The 18,164-nt window shown below is 49.3% G+C and overlaps 2 protein-coding genes across 2 annotated transcripts in view; one reads left to right on the top strand and one right to left on the bottom strand.

Annotated features, from left to right (window-relative positions):
- Positions 1–18,164, bottom strand: part of TG (thyroglobulin) — a 237,253-nt gene that overhangs the window by 29,223 nt on the left and 189,866 nt on the right. Inside the window, exons 42-43 of the mRNA XM_032415805.1 lie at positions 6,812–6,976; positions 5,421–5,588 (exon numbers count right to left, since the gene is read on the bottom strand). Of these exons, the coding sequence (XP_032271696.1) occupies positions 5,421–5,588; positions 6,812–6,976 (333 nt within the window). The remainder of the gene's footprint in view (positions 1–5,420; positions 5,589–6,811; positions 6,977–18,164) is intronic.
- The window catches only part of SLA (Src like adaptor), a 62,705-nt gene that overhangs the window by 862 nt on the left and 43,679 nt on the right, over positions 1–18,164 (top strand). The gene's annotated exons all lie outside the window — the stretch shown is intronic.

Genomic DNA, 18,164 nt, shown 5'->3' with positions numbered 1-18,164 from the left:
GGGCGGGGTCCTGGTCAGTTCCTTCACCACTGTGACCCTCTTGCTGGTGAGGCCCTGTGGCTCCAGCAGCCCCCTCCTCCCCAAATGCCTCTTGAGGCCCAGCACTAGGATGTCCATCTCTCCATCTAGTGTCTATCTCACTGTATTTTAGTTATTTACTTCTGCTCATTTCCCATCTCCTTGCCTGACTGTGAGCTCCTTGAGGGCAGGGACTGAATGTGTGCTTATACCCCAAACACCCAGCATGGCCTCTGACACATAGTAAGTGGCCTCACGGAGTGTTGCATGACTAAACACACAGGTCTTGGTGTTGGGAAAACGTGGGTGACACCTGCTCTAGGCTGTGGTGGTTTTTTGTGAGGCCCTGCTTCTCAGCACAGGTGGGCGGGAGGAGCTGGGCTGATATGGAAGGATTCAGGACAAGGAATCACTGGGATTGAGGCCCTCGGGAATGTGCCATCCTGGGGTTCCCCTCAGCTAATGTTAGCTGGACCCAGGTACTGGAATCTTCTGGGGGGAAATGGAGAAACCCACAAACCCAAGTCTGAATGAGGGTCATGAGCAGGCTGAGGCAAGGGAAGGCACCCCAGGGTCATGCATGAGCAGGGTGTTTTGAGATAAAAGAGTAACTTCAATACTGTGTGTAGAGGGCAACTGGTAGCTGGGTTCCCACTTGTGTGTCCCCATGACGATGTTGTGGTCCTGAGTTGGCCAGGATTCTGAGGACTCCTCTGGGCTACGATTGCATCTGGGAAGGGACAGGTGGTGCTGATGCATTCACCATGCCTGTGCTAGGGTTTGGGACACATGGGGTTGGGAGCAAAGCTCCCCATTTGGAGCCAAAGGATCTTCAATGACTTGGCTTTGCAAGTGACTTGTTTGATGACCTTGGAACAATCATGAAACCTCTGGAAGGCTTCTTCCTCAGTAAAACGGTGTTAAATACCAATTCATGAGCATCTACCTCCCAGGGTCATGGTTGAGCTACAGTGAGAGTGGAGGTGGGACTCTGAGGCCCTTCGCACACAGAAGCCCTCGTTATAGCTGTGTGACCTCACGAGTACCCACCAGACTTGTGAGTGTGTGGGCAGCTCTTGGAGGGAGGACCTGGCTCTTTCCAGAGGGCCATACCTGGAAGAGGATGCCTTTGAACTTAGATCCAGGATTTAGATTTGGATTTGAATTCTGCTCTCTCTCTGAACTGCTTTCCCGGCTGAATAGATCATAGGTCATAGATCATAGGGTTGTTTGGGATGAATTATTTCCTTGAAGACTCCTAGGTTAGATTCTGGCACATACCCAGGTCTCCCACATTTCATTCTTTCAATCTAATGAAGAGTCATTGAGCCATTACTGTATACCAGACACTTCGTAGCACCGGAGATAAAGTAGAAAACAAAACTGATAAAACAATGCTCACGGACCTCACGTTCTAGTTGGGGAAGAAATACCATAGACAAATCAATGTATAGTATGTCAAGGGGTGCAAGTGATGAGGATGGGGAGCATGGTAAGGGGGAGAGAATACTGGGGATAAGGTTGTCCTCTCCATCTGGGGGGGTCAAGCAAATACTCTGAAGAAGCAGACCCTGAAGACGTGAGGCAGCGAGTTATCTGGAGAACATTCTAGAAGAGGGAACAGCATGTGTCAAGATGCTAAGATGGAAGCATGCTCAGCATATCTGAGGAACACCAAAGCGATCAGTTGGGATTAAGCACAGTGAGCATGGCGGGGGATAGCAGGAGGTGGGGTCAGAGGGCAAACAGGGGCCACATCGCCACATCGAGTAGTGGTCATTGTAGGGACTACAGCTTCTCTGAAGCTGAGGCCACGGGAGGGCTTTGAGTAGGGGGTGACAGGATCTGACATAATGTAGAGGGATGGTTCTGGCCACTGTGGTCCTCACAGATCACAGGGGGTACAGGGAGCTAGTTGGGGGCTAATCCTGGAGAAAGATGATGGCATGGCTCAGGGTGATGGCAGAAGAGGCGGTGAGGCTGGGTGGATCCTGGGTGCACTTGGAAGATAGAGCCAGCCGGGTTTGCTGATGCAATGCTGGTAGGATGGAGGGGAGCAGAGTCATGATGACCGTTAGCCTACAGCCCTGCATGCAGAAGCAGGATTTGCTGTTTACGGAGATGAACTCAGCAGGAGAACATGCTGGTTGGGGCGGAGCACAGGAGAATCAGCAGCCCCTTCTGTATGTTAAGAGCGGGAAGCTATGAGACATCTGAAGGAAGATGGCAAATAGACTGGGGCAAACCAATCTAGAGTCCAAGGGCAAAGCCCAGGCTGCAAGTATAAAGCTGGGCTGGAGGGACCCGTCCAGGAGACATCAGCACGTAAGGGCATCGCAGTTGCAGCTCTGGCTTCCAATTGGACCATCACTACCCCCGCTCCCTCTCAGTTCCCCAGATGAATTCTTGGCAGGACGCAGGCTCACAAATCAACGCAGCGGCTGGACTAGCGCACGTTCAGAAGAGAACGAGCGGAGAAGGGAAGCAAGAGAGGAAGGCTCTCACCAGGCGTAAATGGGCCCTGGGGGCCTCTGCCCCAGGACTGGGGTTTGGATAACAACCGTGGAACAGGGCTGGCCGCCGCTCCGCCGTGCCCTCCCCGCGCCTTCCCTATGTTGGTGCCGGACTTGAGGGCACACGTTCCCACCCATGCCCCGGTGTGGGCAGTGAGCTCCTTTGGCAGACACCATCTTTCTTCGCAAGTGCACCAAGGCAACATCTCCTTGAAAGTCAATGAGAGGAATGAAAACGCATTGCTGAGGAGGGATCCTAGTCCTCTGGATCCAGACTCCTGGCTGGGGGCTCAGAGATCAGGATAGAGCCAGGAGACTCCCAAACACGCTGCAGGACAGGAAGAGGGAAGACCAAGGCGGCCACATGGCCACACAGCCCTCTTACAATGGGCTGGTAATATAGATGTTACAGACTGGGGCCAGCACAGCCCCAAATCCAGTGGTAAGAGCCCCACCCCCACCGCCAGACCTGCAGGTGGAGGGCTATAGGAACTAGCTGCCAGGACCTGCACCCTCCCACCTGTCCAGGATGATCCCCAGGCTCCTGGGAGTAGAAAAGTAGTTCTTCCTTTCTCTAAAATCAGAGATGGCTGGGATACATTGTCAGCACACGGTCCAAAGAATCAGAGCTGTGAGCATATAGTCTCTTCTGCACAAAGATCCCCACATCCCCGTAGGGCATCGTAAGATGAGATGTTGCCTGGGGAAGGGTCCAGGGTGAGTGGCTGTCTCTTTCCACACTGCCCATGCTGCAGAGCACCATCTCTGGCGTGGAGTGTGTCAAGGGTGCAGCATAAATCTTAAAACATTCACTTCTTTCTCATGCTTTAAATTTGTTATGTTTTCATGACTCTTTCATAGAAATTCAGCATATTAGTACAGGGGTACACGTGCATATGGTTTATGCTTACATTATGAAGGGCTAGATCAAAAGCCATTCGAAGACCCATTACTTTAGAGAAGAAAGGCCCAGGGCTCGTGGTGGAGAAGGGGCATCTTGGGTCAGTCTGGTTCGATAATTAAGTTACAGCCCCTTGAAGTCAGAGCTGTGTTATATGTGGGTGCTCGGCAGGAAAACACAGTGATGGATCAGATGCAAACGTTCTTTCTCAACTGGACAGGAAATAATAATGACTAAGTTCTACTCTACACCAAGCCCCCCAACACACCTACACAAACCACCCCCAACACACACACACACACACACACAAACTACCCCTCAACAAGCACACACACACACACACAAACCACCCCCAACACACACACACACACACACACACACACAAACCAGCCCTCAACAAGCACACACATACACACACACCCCCCCCAACACACACACACCACCCCCAACACACACACAAACCACCCCCAACACACACACACACACAAACCACCCCATCACACACACACACACACAAGCCACCTCCCAACACACAAACACACACACACACACACACACACTTTCTCTATGTATCTATACACACACACACACATGCACGTTATATGTAACATGGGCATGTATGTATAACTTATGCATGTAGGTATATTAATACTATTAGTAATATTAAATTCATAATATCCTTTTTCACGCTGCTACACCTTCTGAGATAGCCAATGTTAATGCCCGCTGTATAACTTCCCACACTATAAGCCTTTCACAAAGAAATACAAAATTATGCACACTTACGTATTTACAGATGGATACAGGCTGGTGGTTTTAAAAAATACGGATGCCCCTTTAATTTCACAATTCCCCTGCATCCTTGTTTTTTGTTTCCATTTAACATGTCATAGGCATCCCTCAAGCCAGGAGAGATGAATCTGATTCACCCCTTTCACCATCTGCATAATATTTAATAGTTTGTGTGTAGCCCAACTTCGTCCACCATTGATCGGTTAATGCACATTTGTGTTGCTTCCAACATTTTGCTACAATAATTCATACTATGATAAATACTCCTGTATATATATATATATATATATATATTTCATGTCAAAGTGGTGTTTTTATTGCTGTAAGACAGATTCCCCTAAGCGAGACATACTACCAGAGGGAACAGGAAAATGCAAGGCAATGCAGGATCGCGTGAGGCTGCGTGAATGATTTTTTTTTTCAATTCCAGCTGTGCTGACATATTCAACAGAGCCGGGCAGAGCCCCATGCTGAGCGTGGATGTCTGCTCCCCGGGTTTCACGCGCCGTGGCCACCATCCCAGGCCTGATGACTTAAAATATCTGTTAAGAGCAGCCTGACAAGGACGGGGGGCAGCCCACAGGAGAGCGTGCTCAGCCTCTTCCAGGGTGAGCCACATCCTAGTGAGGCATGAGGGCATGTGGTCAGAGCAGGAAATGAGTGTTCAAACAGACAGAAGACCTTACAGCTTTCTCCCACTTCGCTGTGTCTCCAAGCAGCCGCACGAAGTCGTCTTTGCCCGCTGCAGGGTACACCCCCGGCCCAGTTCTCCCAGGGAAGAAAACCCACATGGGGCCAGGACTAGAAGAGGTGCCACCTTGGCCACCCCCTCAGTGGGGCAAGTGTCCTTCAGGGGGGTAGGGTTATCCATCGCCTGGAACCCCAAAGCTCACAGAGCTCCTTGGTCAGCTTCTGTGCGCTGCTTCCCACGGTGATTCACTCACAGATGGAGTTTGTGGATGTGGGGGTGAAGGTGTCTGTGTTGCTCACAACCCTGCATGTGTCCCATGTCTGAAACAGCTCCCCCCATTACTGTCTCCCAAGCTCCTTATAGGGCCTTTGCACTTAGGAACGCTGTAGAGATTATTTTGTAAATGAGCGAATCAGTCAGTGACTCTGGACCACCGTCAGACTTAGAGGTCCAGAGCCACCGAGGCACAGCCAACAGGGGACCTCTGAGGCTCCTCTCCGCCTACCTTCACGGCTTTCGCTCTGTTGATGAGCCCGTCATCTTGAGAACTCCCAATCAGCAGATCGACCTTCGCCCGCGGAGCCCTCTGAAGCGCTCTGGCTGGAGCCTCTCGGAGGTACTGCCCATCAGCCACAGGACCCCAGTAGTGGAAAGGGCCGCTCACAGCCAAGAGCTACATTGGGTACACAGGGAGGCCATTATGGGTACAGATTTTATCTTTCTTTTTAAATGGTTCTAGAAGAATCAGTTGCATTGCTTCGCTTAATCAGATTTTTTTTTTTTTTAAAGATTTTATTTATTTATTTGAGAGAGAGAATGAGATAGAAAGAGCGCACATGAGAGTGGGGAGGGTCAGAGCTCGGAGAAGCAGACTCCCCGCTGAGCAGGGAGCCCAATGCGGGACTCGATCCCGGGACTCCAGGATCATGACCTGAGCTGAAGGCAGTCGCTTAACCAACTGAGCCACCCAGGCGCCCCTGTCAGATTTTAACTGTAATGAACACTGATGCCGGTTATCCATCTGGGGCTGTATTGGACAATGTAGTAAAATGACAAGAACAACAGGCAGGAAGGACACCAGGCCAGGAACTGGAAGGCAAGTCTCGCTCTGAGCAGGTCTCCAGAGCTTCCCCACCAAGGTGACAACAGAGCCCCAGGGAGGCATAGGTAAGCCTGAGCCCATAGGTGTGCAAGTGAGCAGGAGTAGACACTGATTTAGGAGTACGTAGGTGGTCGCCAAAGGCAGGATCTGACAGAGAAATTCATCAGCTCTAGCCATTCTCTCAGGAGCCCACACCTGGGGGAGCTGAGGGTCAGACCTGCTCCAGATCTGTGAGTCCAGGCCCATGGCTGAAGGCATCAAGCCCTTGGCTCAAATGACAAGTTCCTCCTGCTAGTGTCCCCTTCATCAATGTCAGGGACAGCCAGTGACTGTGGGCTGTGGGCAGGATCTTTTCAGGCGGAAAAGGGAGCACATAGCTGTCCTGTCTACGAGGATGGGGTGGCCCAAATCCACTGCAGGTATGACCCTCATGCTCCATCTGAGTGGCTGTGACCTGCCAGAGTGCCACCACGGTTCTGGCACAATCAGACCCTTGACGCGGTTCACTTCATTTTCTCCTCCTACTCTATAAGGCCCACGTTATATTTTACATTTATATTTTACAGTTAAAATCCAATGTGCAGAGAGACCTGTCCACCTTGAGTACCCATGCTTGGTCCATTATGTGCCGGGCCCACGCTTGGTGCTAGGGGTCGGGGAATGCGCATTCTGGCTCTGGCCGGTCATCCACCTCTTGTGTGGCCTTAGGTGGGTCAGGTCTCCTTTCTAGTCCTGGTTTTCCATTTGGAAAAGATCAGAGAGTGTCCCTCCCCAACTCACACACAAGTGCCCACCTTGGTCTGGGCGTCATTGAGGACACTGGCAGGCTTCTGGCGGAGACAGGACACCATTTCTTGGATGGACGAGGTGGGGCAGCTGACTTCCTCTGCCAAAGCGGCTGCCTGCTGCTGAGCCCTCTCCTGGCTGATGACAGCAGCTGGGGAGAGCGCAGAGCCACCCTGGAAGAGAACGCAGACTCAGGATGAATAGTCTAGATCGTCTCCTCCCCCACCACCCCTGTTCATCAGCCCAGAGCCCTCGGGGCCACATCAGGGCTCTGCATCGTTCATCCACACTCAGAAGTTCCAGGACCCTTCCTGAAGATGCCCACAGGCATTCGGGAGGTCAGGACTGATAGATATCATATCAACACTGCATGTGATCTTGAACGAGTATCTCTCTAGGTCTCCGTTTCCTTACCTGGGAAGTATGGGCCCTGGACAGAGTGATCATTGACTAAAGTTGTATATTGGGGCCAGGGGCTGATGGTGGTTGAAGAGGGACAAGGACCAGAATTATCCTTGTCCACATCCCCCACCCCCACCTCCCCGGTCTCCTTAAATAGCAAGTTTCCGGGATCAGTTAAGACAGAGTTGGACTTGCAAATAGATGCCCACCTAGAAGGTGATGGAAACACAGTCATTGTGCAAGTAAATTTTTCCAGCAGAGTCAATGCAAGTCTCTGTCAAATGCTGGCTGGCTGGGAGCCTTTCCCCTCTAGGAATGCAGGTGGCGGGAATGCCAGGAGGTTCATCCCCAGGCCTAGACTGTTGGTGGGATTGGTCTTCTGCCCAGGTGGAAGAGGTGGGCTCAGCGCCTTGGCTAGGGTGCAACCCCAGGGCCTTCCGTCTGCAGACCACCCCCAGTTCGGACGATGCTGCATACTACAGCATCAGGGACAACGGCTGGGGGAGCGTGCAATGGGCCTACCTGCACCAGAACTCTTACCGGTACCACTGAAACTGGTAATACACAGCAAGGGCCATTGATCGATGACTTTGTCTCTTTTTTTTTAAGATTTATTCATTTATTTCAGAGAGAGAGAGAGAGAGAGAATGAGCGCTAGGGAGGGGCAGAGGGAGAGAGAAAGAGAAGCCTGCTGAGCAGGAAGTTCGATGCCGGGCTCAATCCCAGGACCCCGACATCATGACCTGAGCCAAAGCCAGATGCTTAACGGACTGAGCCACCCAAGCTCCCGGAGGACTTCGACTGTTAACTCAAGAGCTTCCCCCACTTTATCTCATTCATCCTCACCAAGGCTGTGTAAGTTAGCTCTTGTCATTGTCCCCATTTTCATTAATATGAAAATAAAGAAATAGAGAAATTCAGTAACCTGACCAAAGCCACAAATGCTGCCAGAGTCTGAGCCCGCCTATGGATGCAGGCAGCTGGGCTCCAGAATTTTTGTGTTCCAGGCCCCTGGGCGGAGCAGTGGGTGAGCTCTCTGAGCAAGCTCTTTACTAAGGGGCCTGCCTGCCTCCAACCACCTGCCAAGTACTCACCCTCGAAGGAGCTTTGTGTCTCCTGCAATCTCTGCAACAGTAATAGGAGGCAGGTATAACCACCATCCTCATTTTGCAGACAAGCAAACTGAGGCTCCAAGAGGAAAGGAAAATTCTCATTTATCGAGTATCTAATAGGTACCAGGACCTGGGAGCTTGGCAACAACAAAAACTAATAATGATGGTTAATATTTACTGAGTAATTTCTAAGTTTCGGGTATAGCTGTAAGCACTTCGTACATATTAACTCATTAAACCCTCTCCACAATTCTCAGAGGTAAACGTTATTTACCCCTTTCTCTTAGATAAGGGGAAATTAAGGCACAGAAAGGTCTAGAACCTTGGCCAACATCACACAGCGGTGACTGGCAGAACCAGGACCCTAGTCCAAACAGCCCACCTTGGCCATGCTCTCAACCCCACATTATGCCACATGTGTTTTTATATGCCGAACAAGATGCTGTGTTCTTGAGCTGAACTGTACCCTCTTACTCCAATGTAAAGGGAGCACTGATCTGTCTGACTCTAGAGAATATGTTTCCTTCTAGACCCTACCCTGAGCTAAAACACCGGAAACTGGTCACAATACCAGAAATGCAGCAATGGGTGTATCAGAGGGTGCTGCTCTCACTGGGTCTTTGAGAGGATCGTTGAAGAATAGCAGAGGAAAGCATTCTGGAAACTGTAAAGGGAGGTGCCCATGTCCACCTGTTACCTGAGTCATCAGTGCTATTACCCACTGTGTAAAACAGACAATAGACAGATGCCCAGAGGGGAGGACACCCATCCTCTTGAGATTCCAGCTGGACAGATTTCCTGAAGTCAGGGAGCACATTCCAGCATAGCTTCCAGAAAGTTCCAGTGGTCGTTATGCCTCACAGTCAGGACTGAGGGCCATGGGCAAAGCACGGGCATTGCAATGAGGATAGGCCGTCCTGCAGGTAGGGCTGAGAGCTGAGGGCAGCACTGGGTGGGGTGGGGAGAGGGCAGGGTCTGGGGCTGGTTCTGGCCATAAGTAGGGCTGAGAGTCCTAATCTCAGCAGCTAAATGCAATCCGGTGCCCTGAACACAGCCTCTGATCTGGCTTCCTACTCCACTTGGTGACTTCACAAATTACGCAGCCCCTTTCCCTCCTGAGTCACATGGACACAGTGATACCAGCTCCCCACGCTTCCCCTGAGGGTGAGATGCCTAAGAATCAAAAGAGAGAACCTCGGTGGAGTGTTCCTCATGTGTCCTCAGCATTTTACAGATATTGCTTTATGCCTCACGGCCATCACATGAGGCGGATGATATTATCATCCCATTTTATAGATAAGGGGCTCATGGCACAGAGAGGCAAATGACTTGCTCAGGATCACAGGATTGGGTGGAGGCCAAACCGCAGTCTGAACGTGGGCAGCCAGGCTCGAAGGCCAAGCCCTTAACCACCCGGTCAGCCTTCCGTATGCACTGGGTAGGATCTCGATGAAAAGTGGTGGCACCGTTACCATCTTATCTCGACTTAGTCGTCAGGACCAAGGAGGAAACTTGTGGCCAGAGTCAGAGGTTAGGCCAGTTGCAACCCAAACCCAGAGAGAGCAGAGCACGTAGGGTGTGGATCGTGACAACAGCAGTGTTACCTGGGGCCTGGGAGCCCTTTCTGACAGCTCTAAGCCACTCAGAATGGGGCTGGCTGCTGGGTCCCCAGACCCAACACAGGGAGCGGTCATCTACATTGTCTTTCTGTCCTCAACTCATTTAGGTAAGCTCAGAGTCTCCCGTTGTCAGCATGATTGGCTACAAAATGCACAAGGCAAGGTCCCGGCACCCTTGAACCCCAGCCAGTGGAGCGCTCTGAGCTTCAGCAACTGTAAAACACAGAGTCCTAACGCCTGAGCACATGGTGAGAATGAGCAGCCGTGAAAGTAAAATACCCAGCCAGCCCAGAGCCAGGAATTCAACCACAGCGACAATACGCAGGGGCAAGGTGACTCTGCCTGCAGGTTTCTTTCCAACGATGAGGGGTCTGGCTTTCCTAAGAACCACTGGATCTGCTTTGTCTTAAGAGAACACATGCCCGTGCACACGCACACGTGCGCACACACACACACACACACACACACACACACGCGTGCTCAAATTAGTCAAGGTCAAAGCCCCATGTTCTGGATTGCAAATTGAGCTGGCAAGCTGCAGGCCCTGAGGTGGGGCTGCTGAGCCTCCCTTGGCTGCAGGTAGGCCATGGGGGACGCTGACGTCGGGAAGGGGCCCTCTAATGTTTTCAGCACTGTGTGCGGCTATAAAAAGCCAGAACTCCTGATACCGTGAGGAAGTGGTTAAAGGCGTGGGTTATAGCGATACTGCACGATGGCTTAGAGAACTTTCCTCTCCCTCAAGTATATTGTTTTAATCGATCTTGCTGAAGGAAACGTCTTTCTTCATGGAAAATCGGTGGTTAAAGAGTCAACGGCCGGCTCAGCCCTGACTTTAAAGCACTTGGATGGAGAGCAAAGGACGGGGCTGGAGTAGGGTGTGCTATGCAGAGCTGCACAGAGTGCAGGGGCTCTGGGGACAGAATGAGGTCCGGGGCCGGGGCCTGTCTCGAGTCCGTAGACCAGGCTGTCAGCCCTGTCTGAAGCCGGCAGAAGGACCAGCTTCACACTCCAGCCCTGTTCCTCACTGACGAAGGGACTCAGGGCGAGTGACTGACATCTGGGGGCTTTGGCTACTCCTCCATGAATGGGAATGACACACCGTACTTTAAGGGTCATCATAAGGACATGCGCAAGATGGTGGGGGTCCTGTGCACAGGGGATGTTGTATTCCTATTGCAGTTAGCACCGTGGGGACTAACGGGACCCCTGCAGTGGGTGGGAGCAGCAGTGTCTTCAGCCTGCCTGGTCACACAGCAGTCTCGCGGCTGGCCCTGGGCTTGCACTTATCTAAATCCAACTTAGCTATTAAAGGGCAAAGAGTTTCCGCTTGTTGTATGTGTTTTTCTAACTTCAGAAATAATGCAAGGCAAAACTCCAATTGCTGACCACTCTTTTTTCTCCCTGGAGCCTCTGAACATCGTCAGGGGTCTTGACCTATGTCAGTCACAACAGTCACCTCAGAACCAGGACCTGCCCCCGTCTAAGCATGCACATGAACACAAACAGTCACAGACAAGAAAGATACACTCACAATATAGTTGCACACAGAGACACACACATTCAGAAACACACAGTTGCAGGCAGAAACACACATGGGCACACTTAGATACACACAGACATACAATAGCACACACATAAACACCAGAAGTTCTTGAAATGGACAGCCACTCCTAGAGACTGGGGGAAGCATGGCAGATGGGTTCAGGGGACTTATTACCCACATGAGCTAGAAAGGAAAGGAACTGGGTCCCAAGTATCCCAGCATCCCCAGAACAGGGCCTGGGACTCAGAAAATTAGGTGAGTGAGCCAGTGAGTGAGTGAGCCAGTGACTGTGTGAGTAAGGGCAAGGATGGATGGATGGACGGATGGACAAATTGGATGGATGGATGGATGGATGGATGGATGGATGGATGGATGGATGGACAGATGGTTGGATGGACAAATGGATGGATGGATGGATGGTTAGATGGATGGACAAATTGATGGATGGATGGATGGATGGATGGTTGGATGGATGGATGGATGAACAGATAGATGGATGAGCCTATTTATTCTCCTGCATGAAAAGGGGCATTTGCATGGGGGTTAGAGAGAAATAAAGTTGAGAAGACTTTGAATCCAGCCTAAGCAAGAGATGAAATTCAGAGGGTGGTAAAGCATAGCATACAGAATAGTAATAGGGGGTCAGGAAAGGCTTTTGACTAGGGTGTTGCAGAGAGTATTTTAGGAATGTTATTGATCATTTGTCCTTGCATCCTTGGCAATGAAAACACTGTATAGCACTCATTAGGGTCTCAGTAAACGACTGAGCCCAGAAGCCTCCTGAAGATGCACTTCTGATGGCAGAGGTTGGGATGGTTACTCCTTTACCCCCAGAGCATAGCACAGAGCGTGTTCCCCAGAGGACTTCACTAAACATGGAGCCAGCAGAATGGGACTGGAATGAATGGCTGGATGGTTAGCTGTCAGATTGAGTGGATGATTGGGAGAGAGCAGTGCTGAAGTGGGAACCCAGCAGAGGCTTGCAGGGTCTGAGGAGAAAGGATGAGGAGTGAACTAAGTGTCACATCCACTGCTCTTCACCAGCTCCTCTCCTGGGAAGGGGCCTGACCTGGAGGCTGCCACCAGAATATCATTGACAGTTTAACTGGGGGATACTACTGAGCTGCCCACACAGCTCAGAGAGAACTCTGGAAGCTAAAGCAGAGACAGATTTTTTTTTTTTTAAAGCCATCACACATCCACGTTAATGTTAGTATTGTCTTGAATGTTTTCTACACTGAAATCATCTTCCTGATCCCCAAAAGCATGAGTTTAACTCTAATTTGTAGCATTTCAGTTTTGGCAAAACTTCAGTCACAGGGATGATAATTAACACAACTTTTATCTTGAAACCCTTGTCTCTGGGCCCAAGAGCACATTTCTCCCTTCTCTCCCTCCTCCTTAGGAATCAGCAGGTCTTGGCTTTACTGGGTGAAAGCACAGAGAATTTGAACAAGAATCACAAGGGTATAACTTAGCCCTTGGCTCATGCCCTTCCAGTATCGTCCGCTCCATATCATCGTGTTGCTCTTGCCTTAATGGGCCTTGAAACCAGGTCCTGGTACGAACCCCAGCCTAGAAGAGCATGTGGAAGGAGGCTCAGTGAATGTCCTCCTTCTTTTGTGAAGAAGTGCGCGTGGGTACAAAATTCTTCACCTGTTTAAGCCTCAACCTCCCACCCCCCAGCTGTAAATGCCTGCCTCATAGACCTACTGCAAGGTGTTCATGAAATGCAGTGTGTACTCAACTGGGGCGGGGAAAATCCTCTGCTGGCTTCCGTTGCCCTTTGTTCTGTTAGTACGATCCGTCATCAGAAGATGACTGCACGCCAGCACCTTACTAGCTAACTATGCTGCCGCTCTTTTTAAACCTTCAAAATCAACTTCCAGTGAAGAAAAGTGGGATAGTCCTTCATAAATCATGGCTGATGGCAGAAGTCAAAACCAAAGCCTGGTTTCTCGGTGGTTCGGGGAAATGAACAGGGGGGGCAAGACTTCACATCCGAATGCTTCCTCCTTGTTGTGGGGTACCTGCTGAGCCCTGCTGGGCCTCTCAACCACCCCCCCCCCGCTTCCATCTTTTCATCTCTAAGTTATATAAACTTTTCAAGGGAGGTGGACGAGAATTAAACATTGATAAAGTACCTTTTAAGAGCCAGATCATTTGTGCGCATTTTCTCATGCAATCCTCACAATAACCCTGTAAGTATTGTTATCCCCACGTTACAGATGGGGAGACTGAGACCCAGAGTGGCTAGGTGATTTGTGCAAGGTCTTGGGACTGAATGCTGTGGAACTGGGATTATAAAGCTTGCTGTCTCCCAATGCACTGCCTACCACAAAAAACAGTGACAACTAAAGACATCACAGACCCTTATTTCCCACCCCACTCATGAGAGGCTCGCGCGTGTCAACTCAGAAATAAGATCTTTGCGGGGATGGCCAGGACAGTGAAAGTGGGGACAGTCTGCTTCTCCCATTACGGGAGTGAGTTGCTTTGACTGAGTTGCTTTGACTGGAATTTATAACTGGACCACATTCTGCTTTATGTAGAGCTCTTGCTTACATTGTCTTTTTTTTTTTTTAAGATTTTATTTATTTATTTAAGAAGAGCGAGCAAGAGAGTGAGAGCGAGAGTGAGATCGTGAGAGAGAGAGAGAGAGAGGGAGAGAAAGAGAGACTGTCATCACAGTCTTGCCAAAATGTCAATCCTCTTCTCACCCTAGAAAAAGGCTGGCATGTCTTGTCCTACATCCATAGGTGTTACCCTAGTTTATTTAAAGGTTAAACAGAATATCTTTTGGAATTTGTGGAGCAAAATAGTGACACAAAAATCCATGATAGAAAATCTAGGTGAGCAAAACAAAGAAAATCAAAATTACACATAATACTCCCAACAAAGGAACACTGCTGTCAAACACTATTAGCGTGTGTATGTGCATATAGATGTGTAGGTGCCTATTTATATTTATATATTTATATGTAGGAAGTAAGTGAGATCATATTGGTTCTAAACCTGTCTTTTTCACCTGACAGTCAATTGTGAATATCACTCTGTGCTATTGCCTATTCAGTTACCAGACTGTTTCTAAAGCCATTGTGCAATCGGGTACTTAGGCTGCTAGGAAGTCATAGAGAGGGTAGGAGCACCTGCAGGCCGTGGAATGTGACAGACTCGGATGCAAATCCCAGCTGTGCTTTGTCGATGTTTGATTGAGACTCCTTCTTCAACTATCAGAAGAACGATAGTGATACTGAGAGTTTCCCCACAGGATCGTTGTAGGGGAAGAAATGAGATGCTTTTCATATAATGGTAAGTACGCAATGAATGATAGCTACTATTGCTTCCAGTTTTACGATGTTCTAGACATCCCTGCAATGTACATACACCTTTATAGCGAAATCTATTCACATATCTATGATGATTTCCTGATATAAAGGCATTTCTAGGTCAGAAAGTATCTATTTTTTTTCTGACAGATGATAATGTGTTGCATGAGCTGCTTGCGTAACATTTTAGTGGTTTCTCATTAAAGAGATACCATGAGAAAATATGAAAGGAAAATATTTTTGTATCATATATGCATGATGAACATTTTATTGGTTTTAAAGCTATGTCTCTTGGCATCTAGAGCTAACTTGGGAAAATGGTTTTATTGAGATGTAACTCACGTATCCTATAGTTCACTCATTTAAAGCATACAGTTCAATGGTTTTTAGTTCTATTCAGAGCCATGCAACCATCACCATGATCCAATTTTAGAACATTGTCAGCGTTCCACAAAGAACCCATGAACCCATTAGCAGTCATTTCCCAGTCCCACCTCCATGCCCAGCCCCAGGCAACCACTAATCTACTTTCTGTCTCTGCAGATTTGCCTGTTCTGAACATTTCATATAAATGGAATCATGCGATATGTGGATCCTTCCACTGCATCCATGTAACTGTACTCTGTTCCGTTTTATTGCTGAGTCATATTCTATTGTCTAGATACACCATATTTAGCTTCTCTACTCATCAGCTGGTGGACATTTGGGTTCTTTCCACTTTCTGGTGATTGTAAATAATGCTGCTATTCAGTTATGTGTGCGTGTGCTTTCAACTCTCTCAGTTGTGGACGTAGGAGTAAGATTGCACGGTTCCGTGCTTACTCTATGTTTAACCTCCTGAGAGTCTGCCAAAACATTTCCTCAAGCAGCTGCACCATTTTGTATTCCCACAAGCAATGTATGAATCCTCCGATTTCTCCACATGCTCACCGATTCTTGTCGTCTCTTTAAAAAATTATTAGTAGTGTAGCAACCCTAGTGGGTATAAAGTGGTATCTCGTGGTGATATTGATTTTTGCTTCCCTAGCGTCTAATGATGTTGAGCATCTTTCCATGTGCTTATGGGCCATTTGCAGATCTTCTTTGGAGGAATACCTATTCAGATCCTTTGCCCATTTTTAAATGGGGTTATTTGTCTTTCTGGTCTTGAGTTAGAAGCATTCTTCATATATTCCAGATACAAGTCCCTTATCAAATATATGATTTGCAAACATTTTCCCCCACTCTGTCTCTTTCACTTTCCTGATGGTAGCTTTTGCAGCTCAACATTTCTAACACCGAGGAAGTCCTGCGTATCTGGTTTTCTCTGCTGCTGGTGATTTTGGAGTCCTAGCTAAGAAACCATCACTTAACCTCTGCACTCTACATGGAAATATTTTTAAAACCTTTTTCTTTTTTTTCACAATGGGCTGCCAAAGTGCCCTCTCGGGAGGCTGTGCCTTGGTGTATTTTGTTTGCAAATTTAAATTACCCACCGGCTGTGTCTGCACATGGAGGAGAGTAAAGAAAGGTAGCAGCCCGTAGTGGGAGCCCGCTGTGTTCCCTGCCCTTTACAAACTGTTCTCAGTGTGTGCTTACTAAACCTCTGACTGAGGAGCGAGGACTGTGCCCCTTTTATGAAAGAAAGCCAGAGGCTCAGAGAGGATAAATGACCTGCCCCCAGTCACCCACTGCTTGGGAGCTGGGTTCAGGCTGTTTGTCTCCCAAGCCACAGCTCCGCCCAGCCTCCATGTGCCAAAGGGAACAGCGATGGAGGCAAATTTCTGTACTCTTCCTTCCTTCTCCAGACACCTTGGCAAGCCCCGCTCTCCACGTGGCTCAGCCACATGACTGTCCCCTTTACTTATGGAGGCACACTGCAGAGGCCTCGCCCGGGCATTTGTCGGGGGAGCTCTCCCATGAGGGGAACCTCCCAGGCACTTCAGCTTGGGGAGAGGAGAGGAGCCAGGCCTTGACTCTGCCCTTTAGAATGGAGCTTGCTCTCCTGTCATGGTTTTCCTCCAGGTTCCTGCAGACTTGACAAAATGCCTTTTTCCATCTGTCACAAACATTACATCTAATTGTCTCCGTCACCTTCTGGCTGTCAGAAACCATTTAAATGCTTGCCACTGAAAAAGGACTGATTTCGCCGGCAAAGCAATCACCCATTAGAATTCACACTGAGTGATGGTTGACACAAGGATGGGCCCCTTATTTCAAAGGGATTTTACAAAATGTAGGGAATCTTTTCCTCCATTCTCAGTCAGCGATTCGTACACACACATCGGGTATAGGTTGCCTTTTAAAGATAATTTCATAATTAGAGCTTGCAAAAGTGCCTGGATGTTTCTTTCCAGTCACTTAGGCCTGTAGCTTTGCTTCGGGGACCAGCTGGCCCAGAAAAAGGGCCAGTGCACCTGTAGAGTAGAGAAGGAACGCACTGGCCCTTGAGGATTACAGCCTGGGGTTGAACTGTGGCTTTGCCGCCTTCCTTTTCTTCGGTTTTGAACAAATTACGTCTTTATGCCTCCGTCCCACAGCTCTAGAGCACCTGCCTCACAAACTTGTTGCGAGGGGTGCAAGAAATGCGTCGTGTGAGGAGCTCTGCACGCTGCCTGGCTTCTACAGCTTCTGTCAGTCTTGGTTCTGCTGGTACGACCAGCGGGACACCCGCACGCCGGCACGTCATCGGCTAATCCCACCTTGTCCCTCTCTTAAACCCTTGCAAACAACCCCCAGTGCAGAAAAGTGGTAAGAACGTGAATTTAGAAATCAGAAAGACGCGTTCGAATCTCTGCTCTGTTGCTTGGCAGGTTTGTTATTTTGGGGAAATCAACTAACGTCACCAAATCCATTTTGCCAAGGTGGGATTTTATCCACACCTCTGAGGTTTGTTGTGCAGATTGGTGAAGCTGACACATGCAAGGCATGCAAGGGCAGCCCTTGCCCAGCGCTCTGTCCTTGTACCTCATTTCAAGGTGGAAAGATGGAGGTGGAGTGAGGTCCACGAGCAGGTGCCCTTCCCCCTGCCCCCGGAGAAAGCCAGTCCAGAATGGAAGCCTTGTTGCCTCAATTTTACTCCACAGGAGAGACCAAGCTGCTTGTGTTCCCTGCAAATTTTGACTCCTGCAGTCAGCCATGGTGTATGAAGAACTACCCCAAGAGACAGGAGGGTCTGGAGTATTGTCGAAGCTAGTGAAGACTTCTAGAAGTGAGAAAGCCATGTCCAATTACAATTTTCCTCCCAGTCATCTCTGGACTGCCCCCCTCTCTCCATTTCTCCCCACCTTCACGTTCCTCCTCCATCCTTCCTTCAGCAAATGCCACCGGCCATCTCCCAGCCGGGAGAAAGGGCTCGCCACGCCTGCCCCGGAGAA

The sequence above is a fragment of the Phoca vitulina genome, unplaced genomic scaffold, assembly GCF_004348235.1.
Source record: "Phoca vitulina isolate PV1807 unplaced genomic scaffold, GSC_HSeal_1.0 scaffold18, whole genome shotgun sequence".
Lineage (NCBI taxonomy): Eukaryota > Metazoa > Chordata > Mammalia > Carnivora > Phocidae > Phoca > Phoca vitulina.
This window is presented reverse-complemented; position numbering and strand designations above follow the sequence as displayed.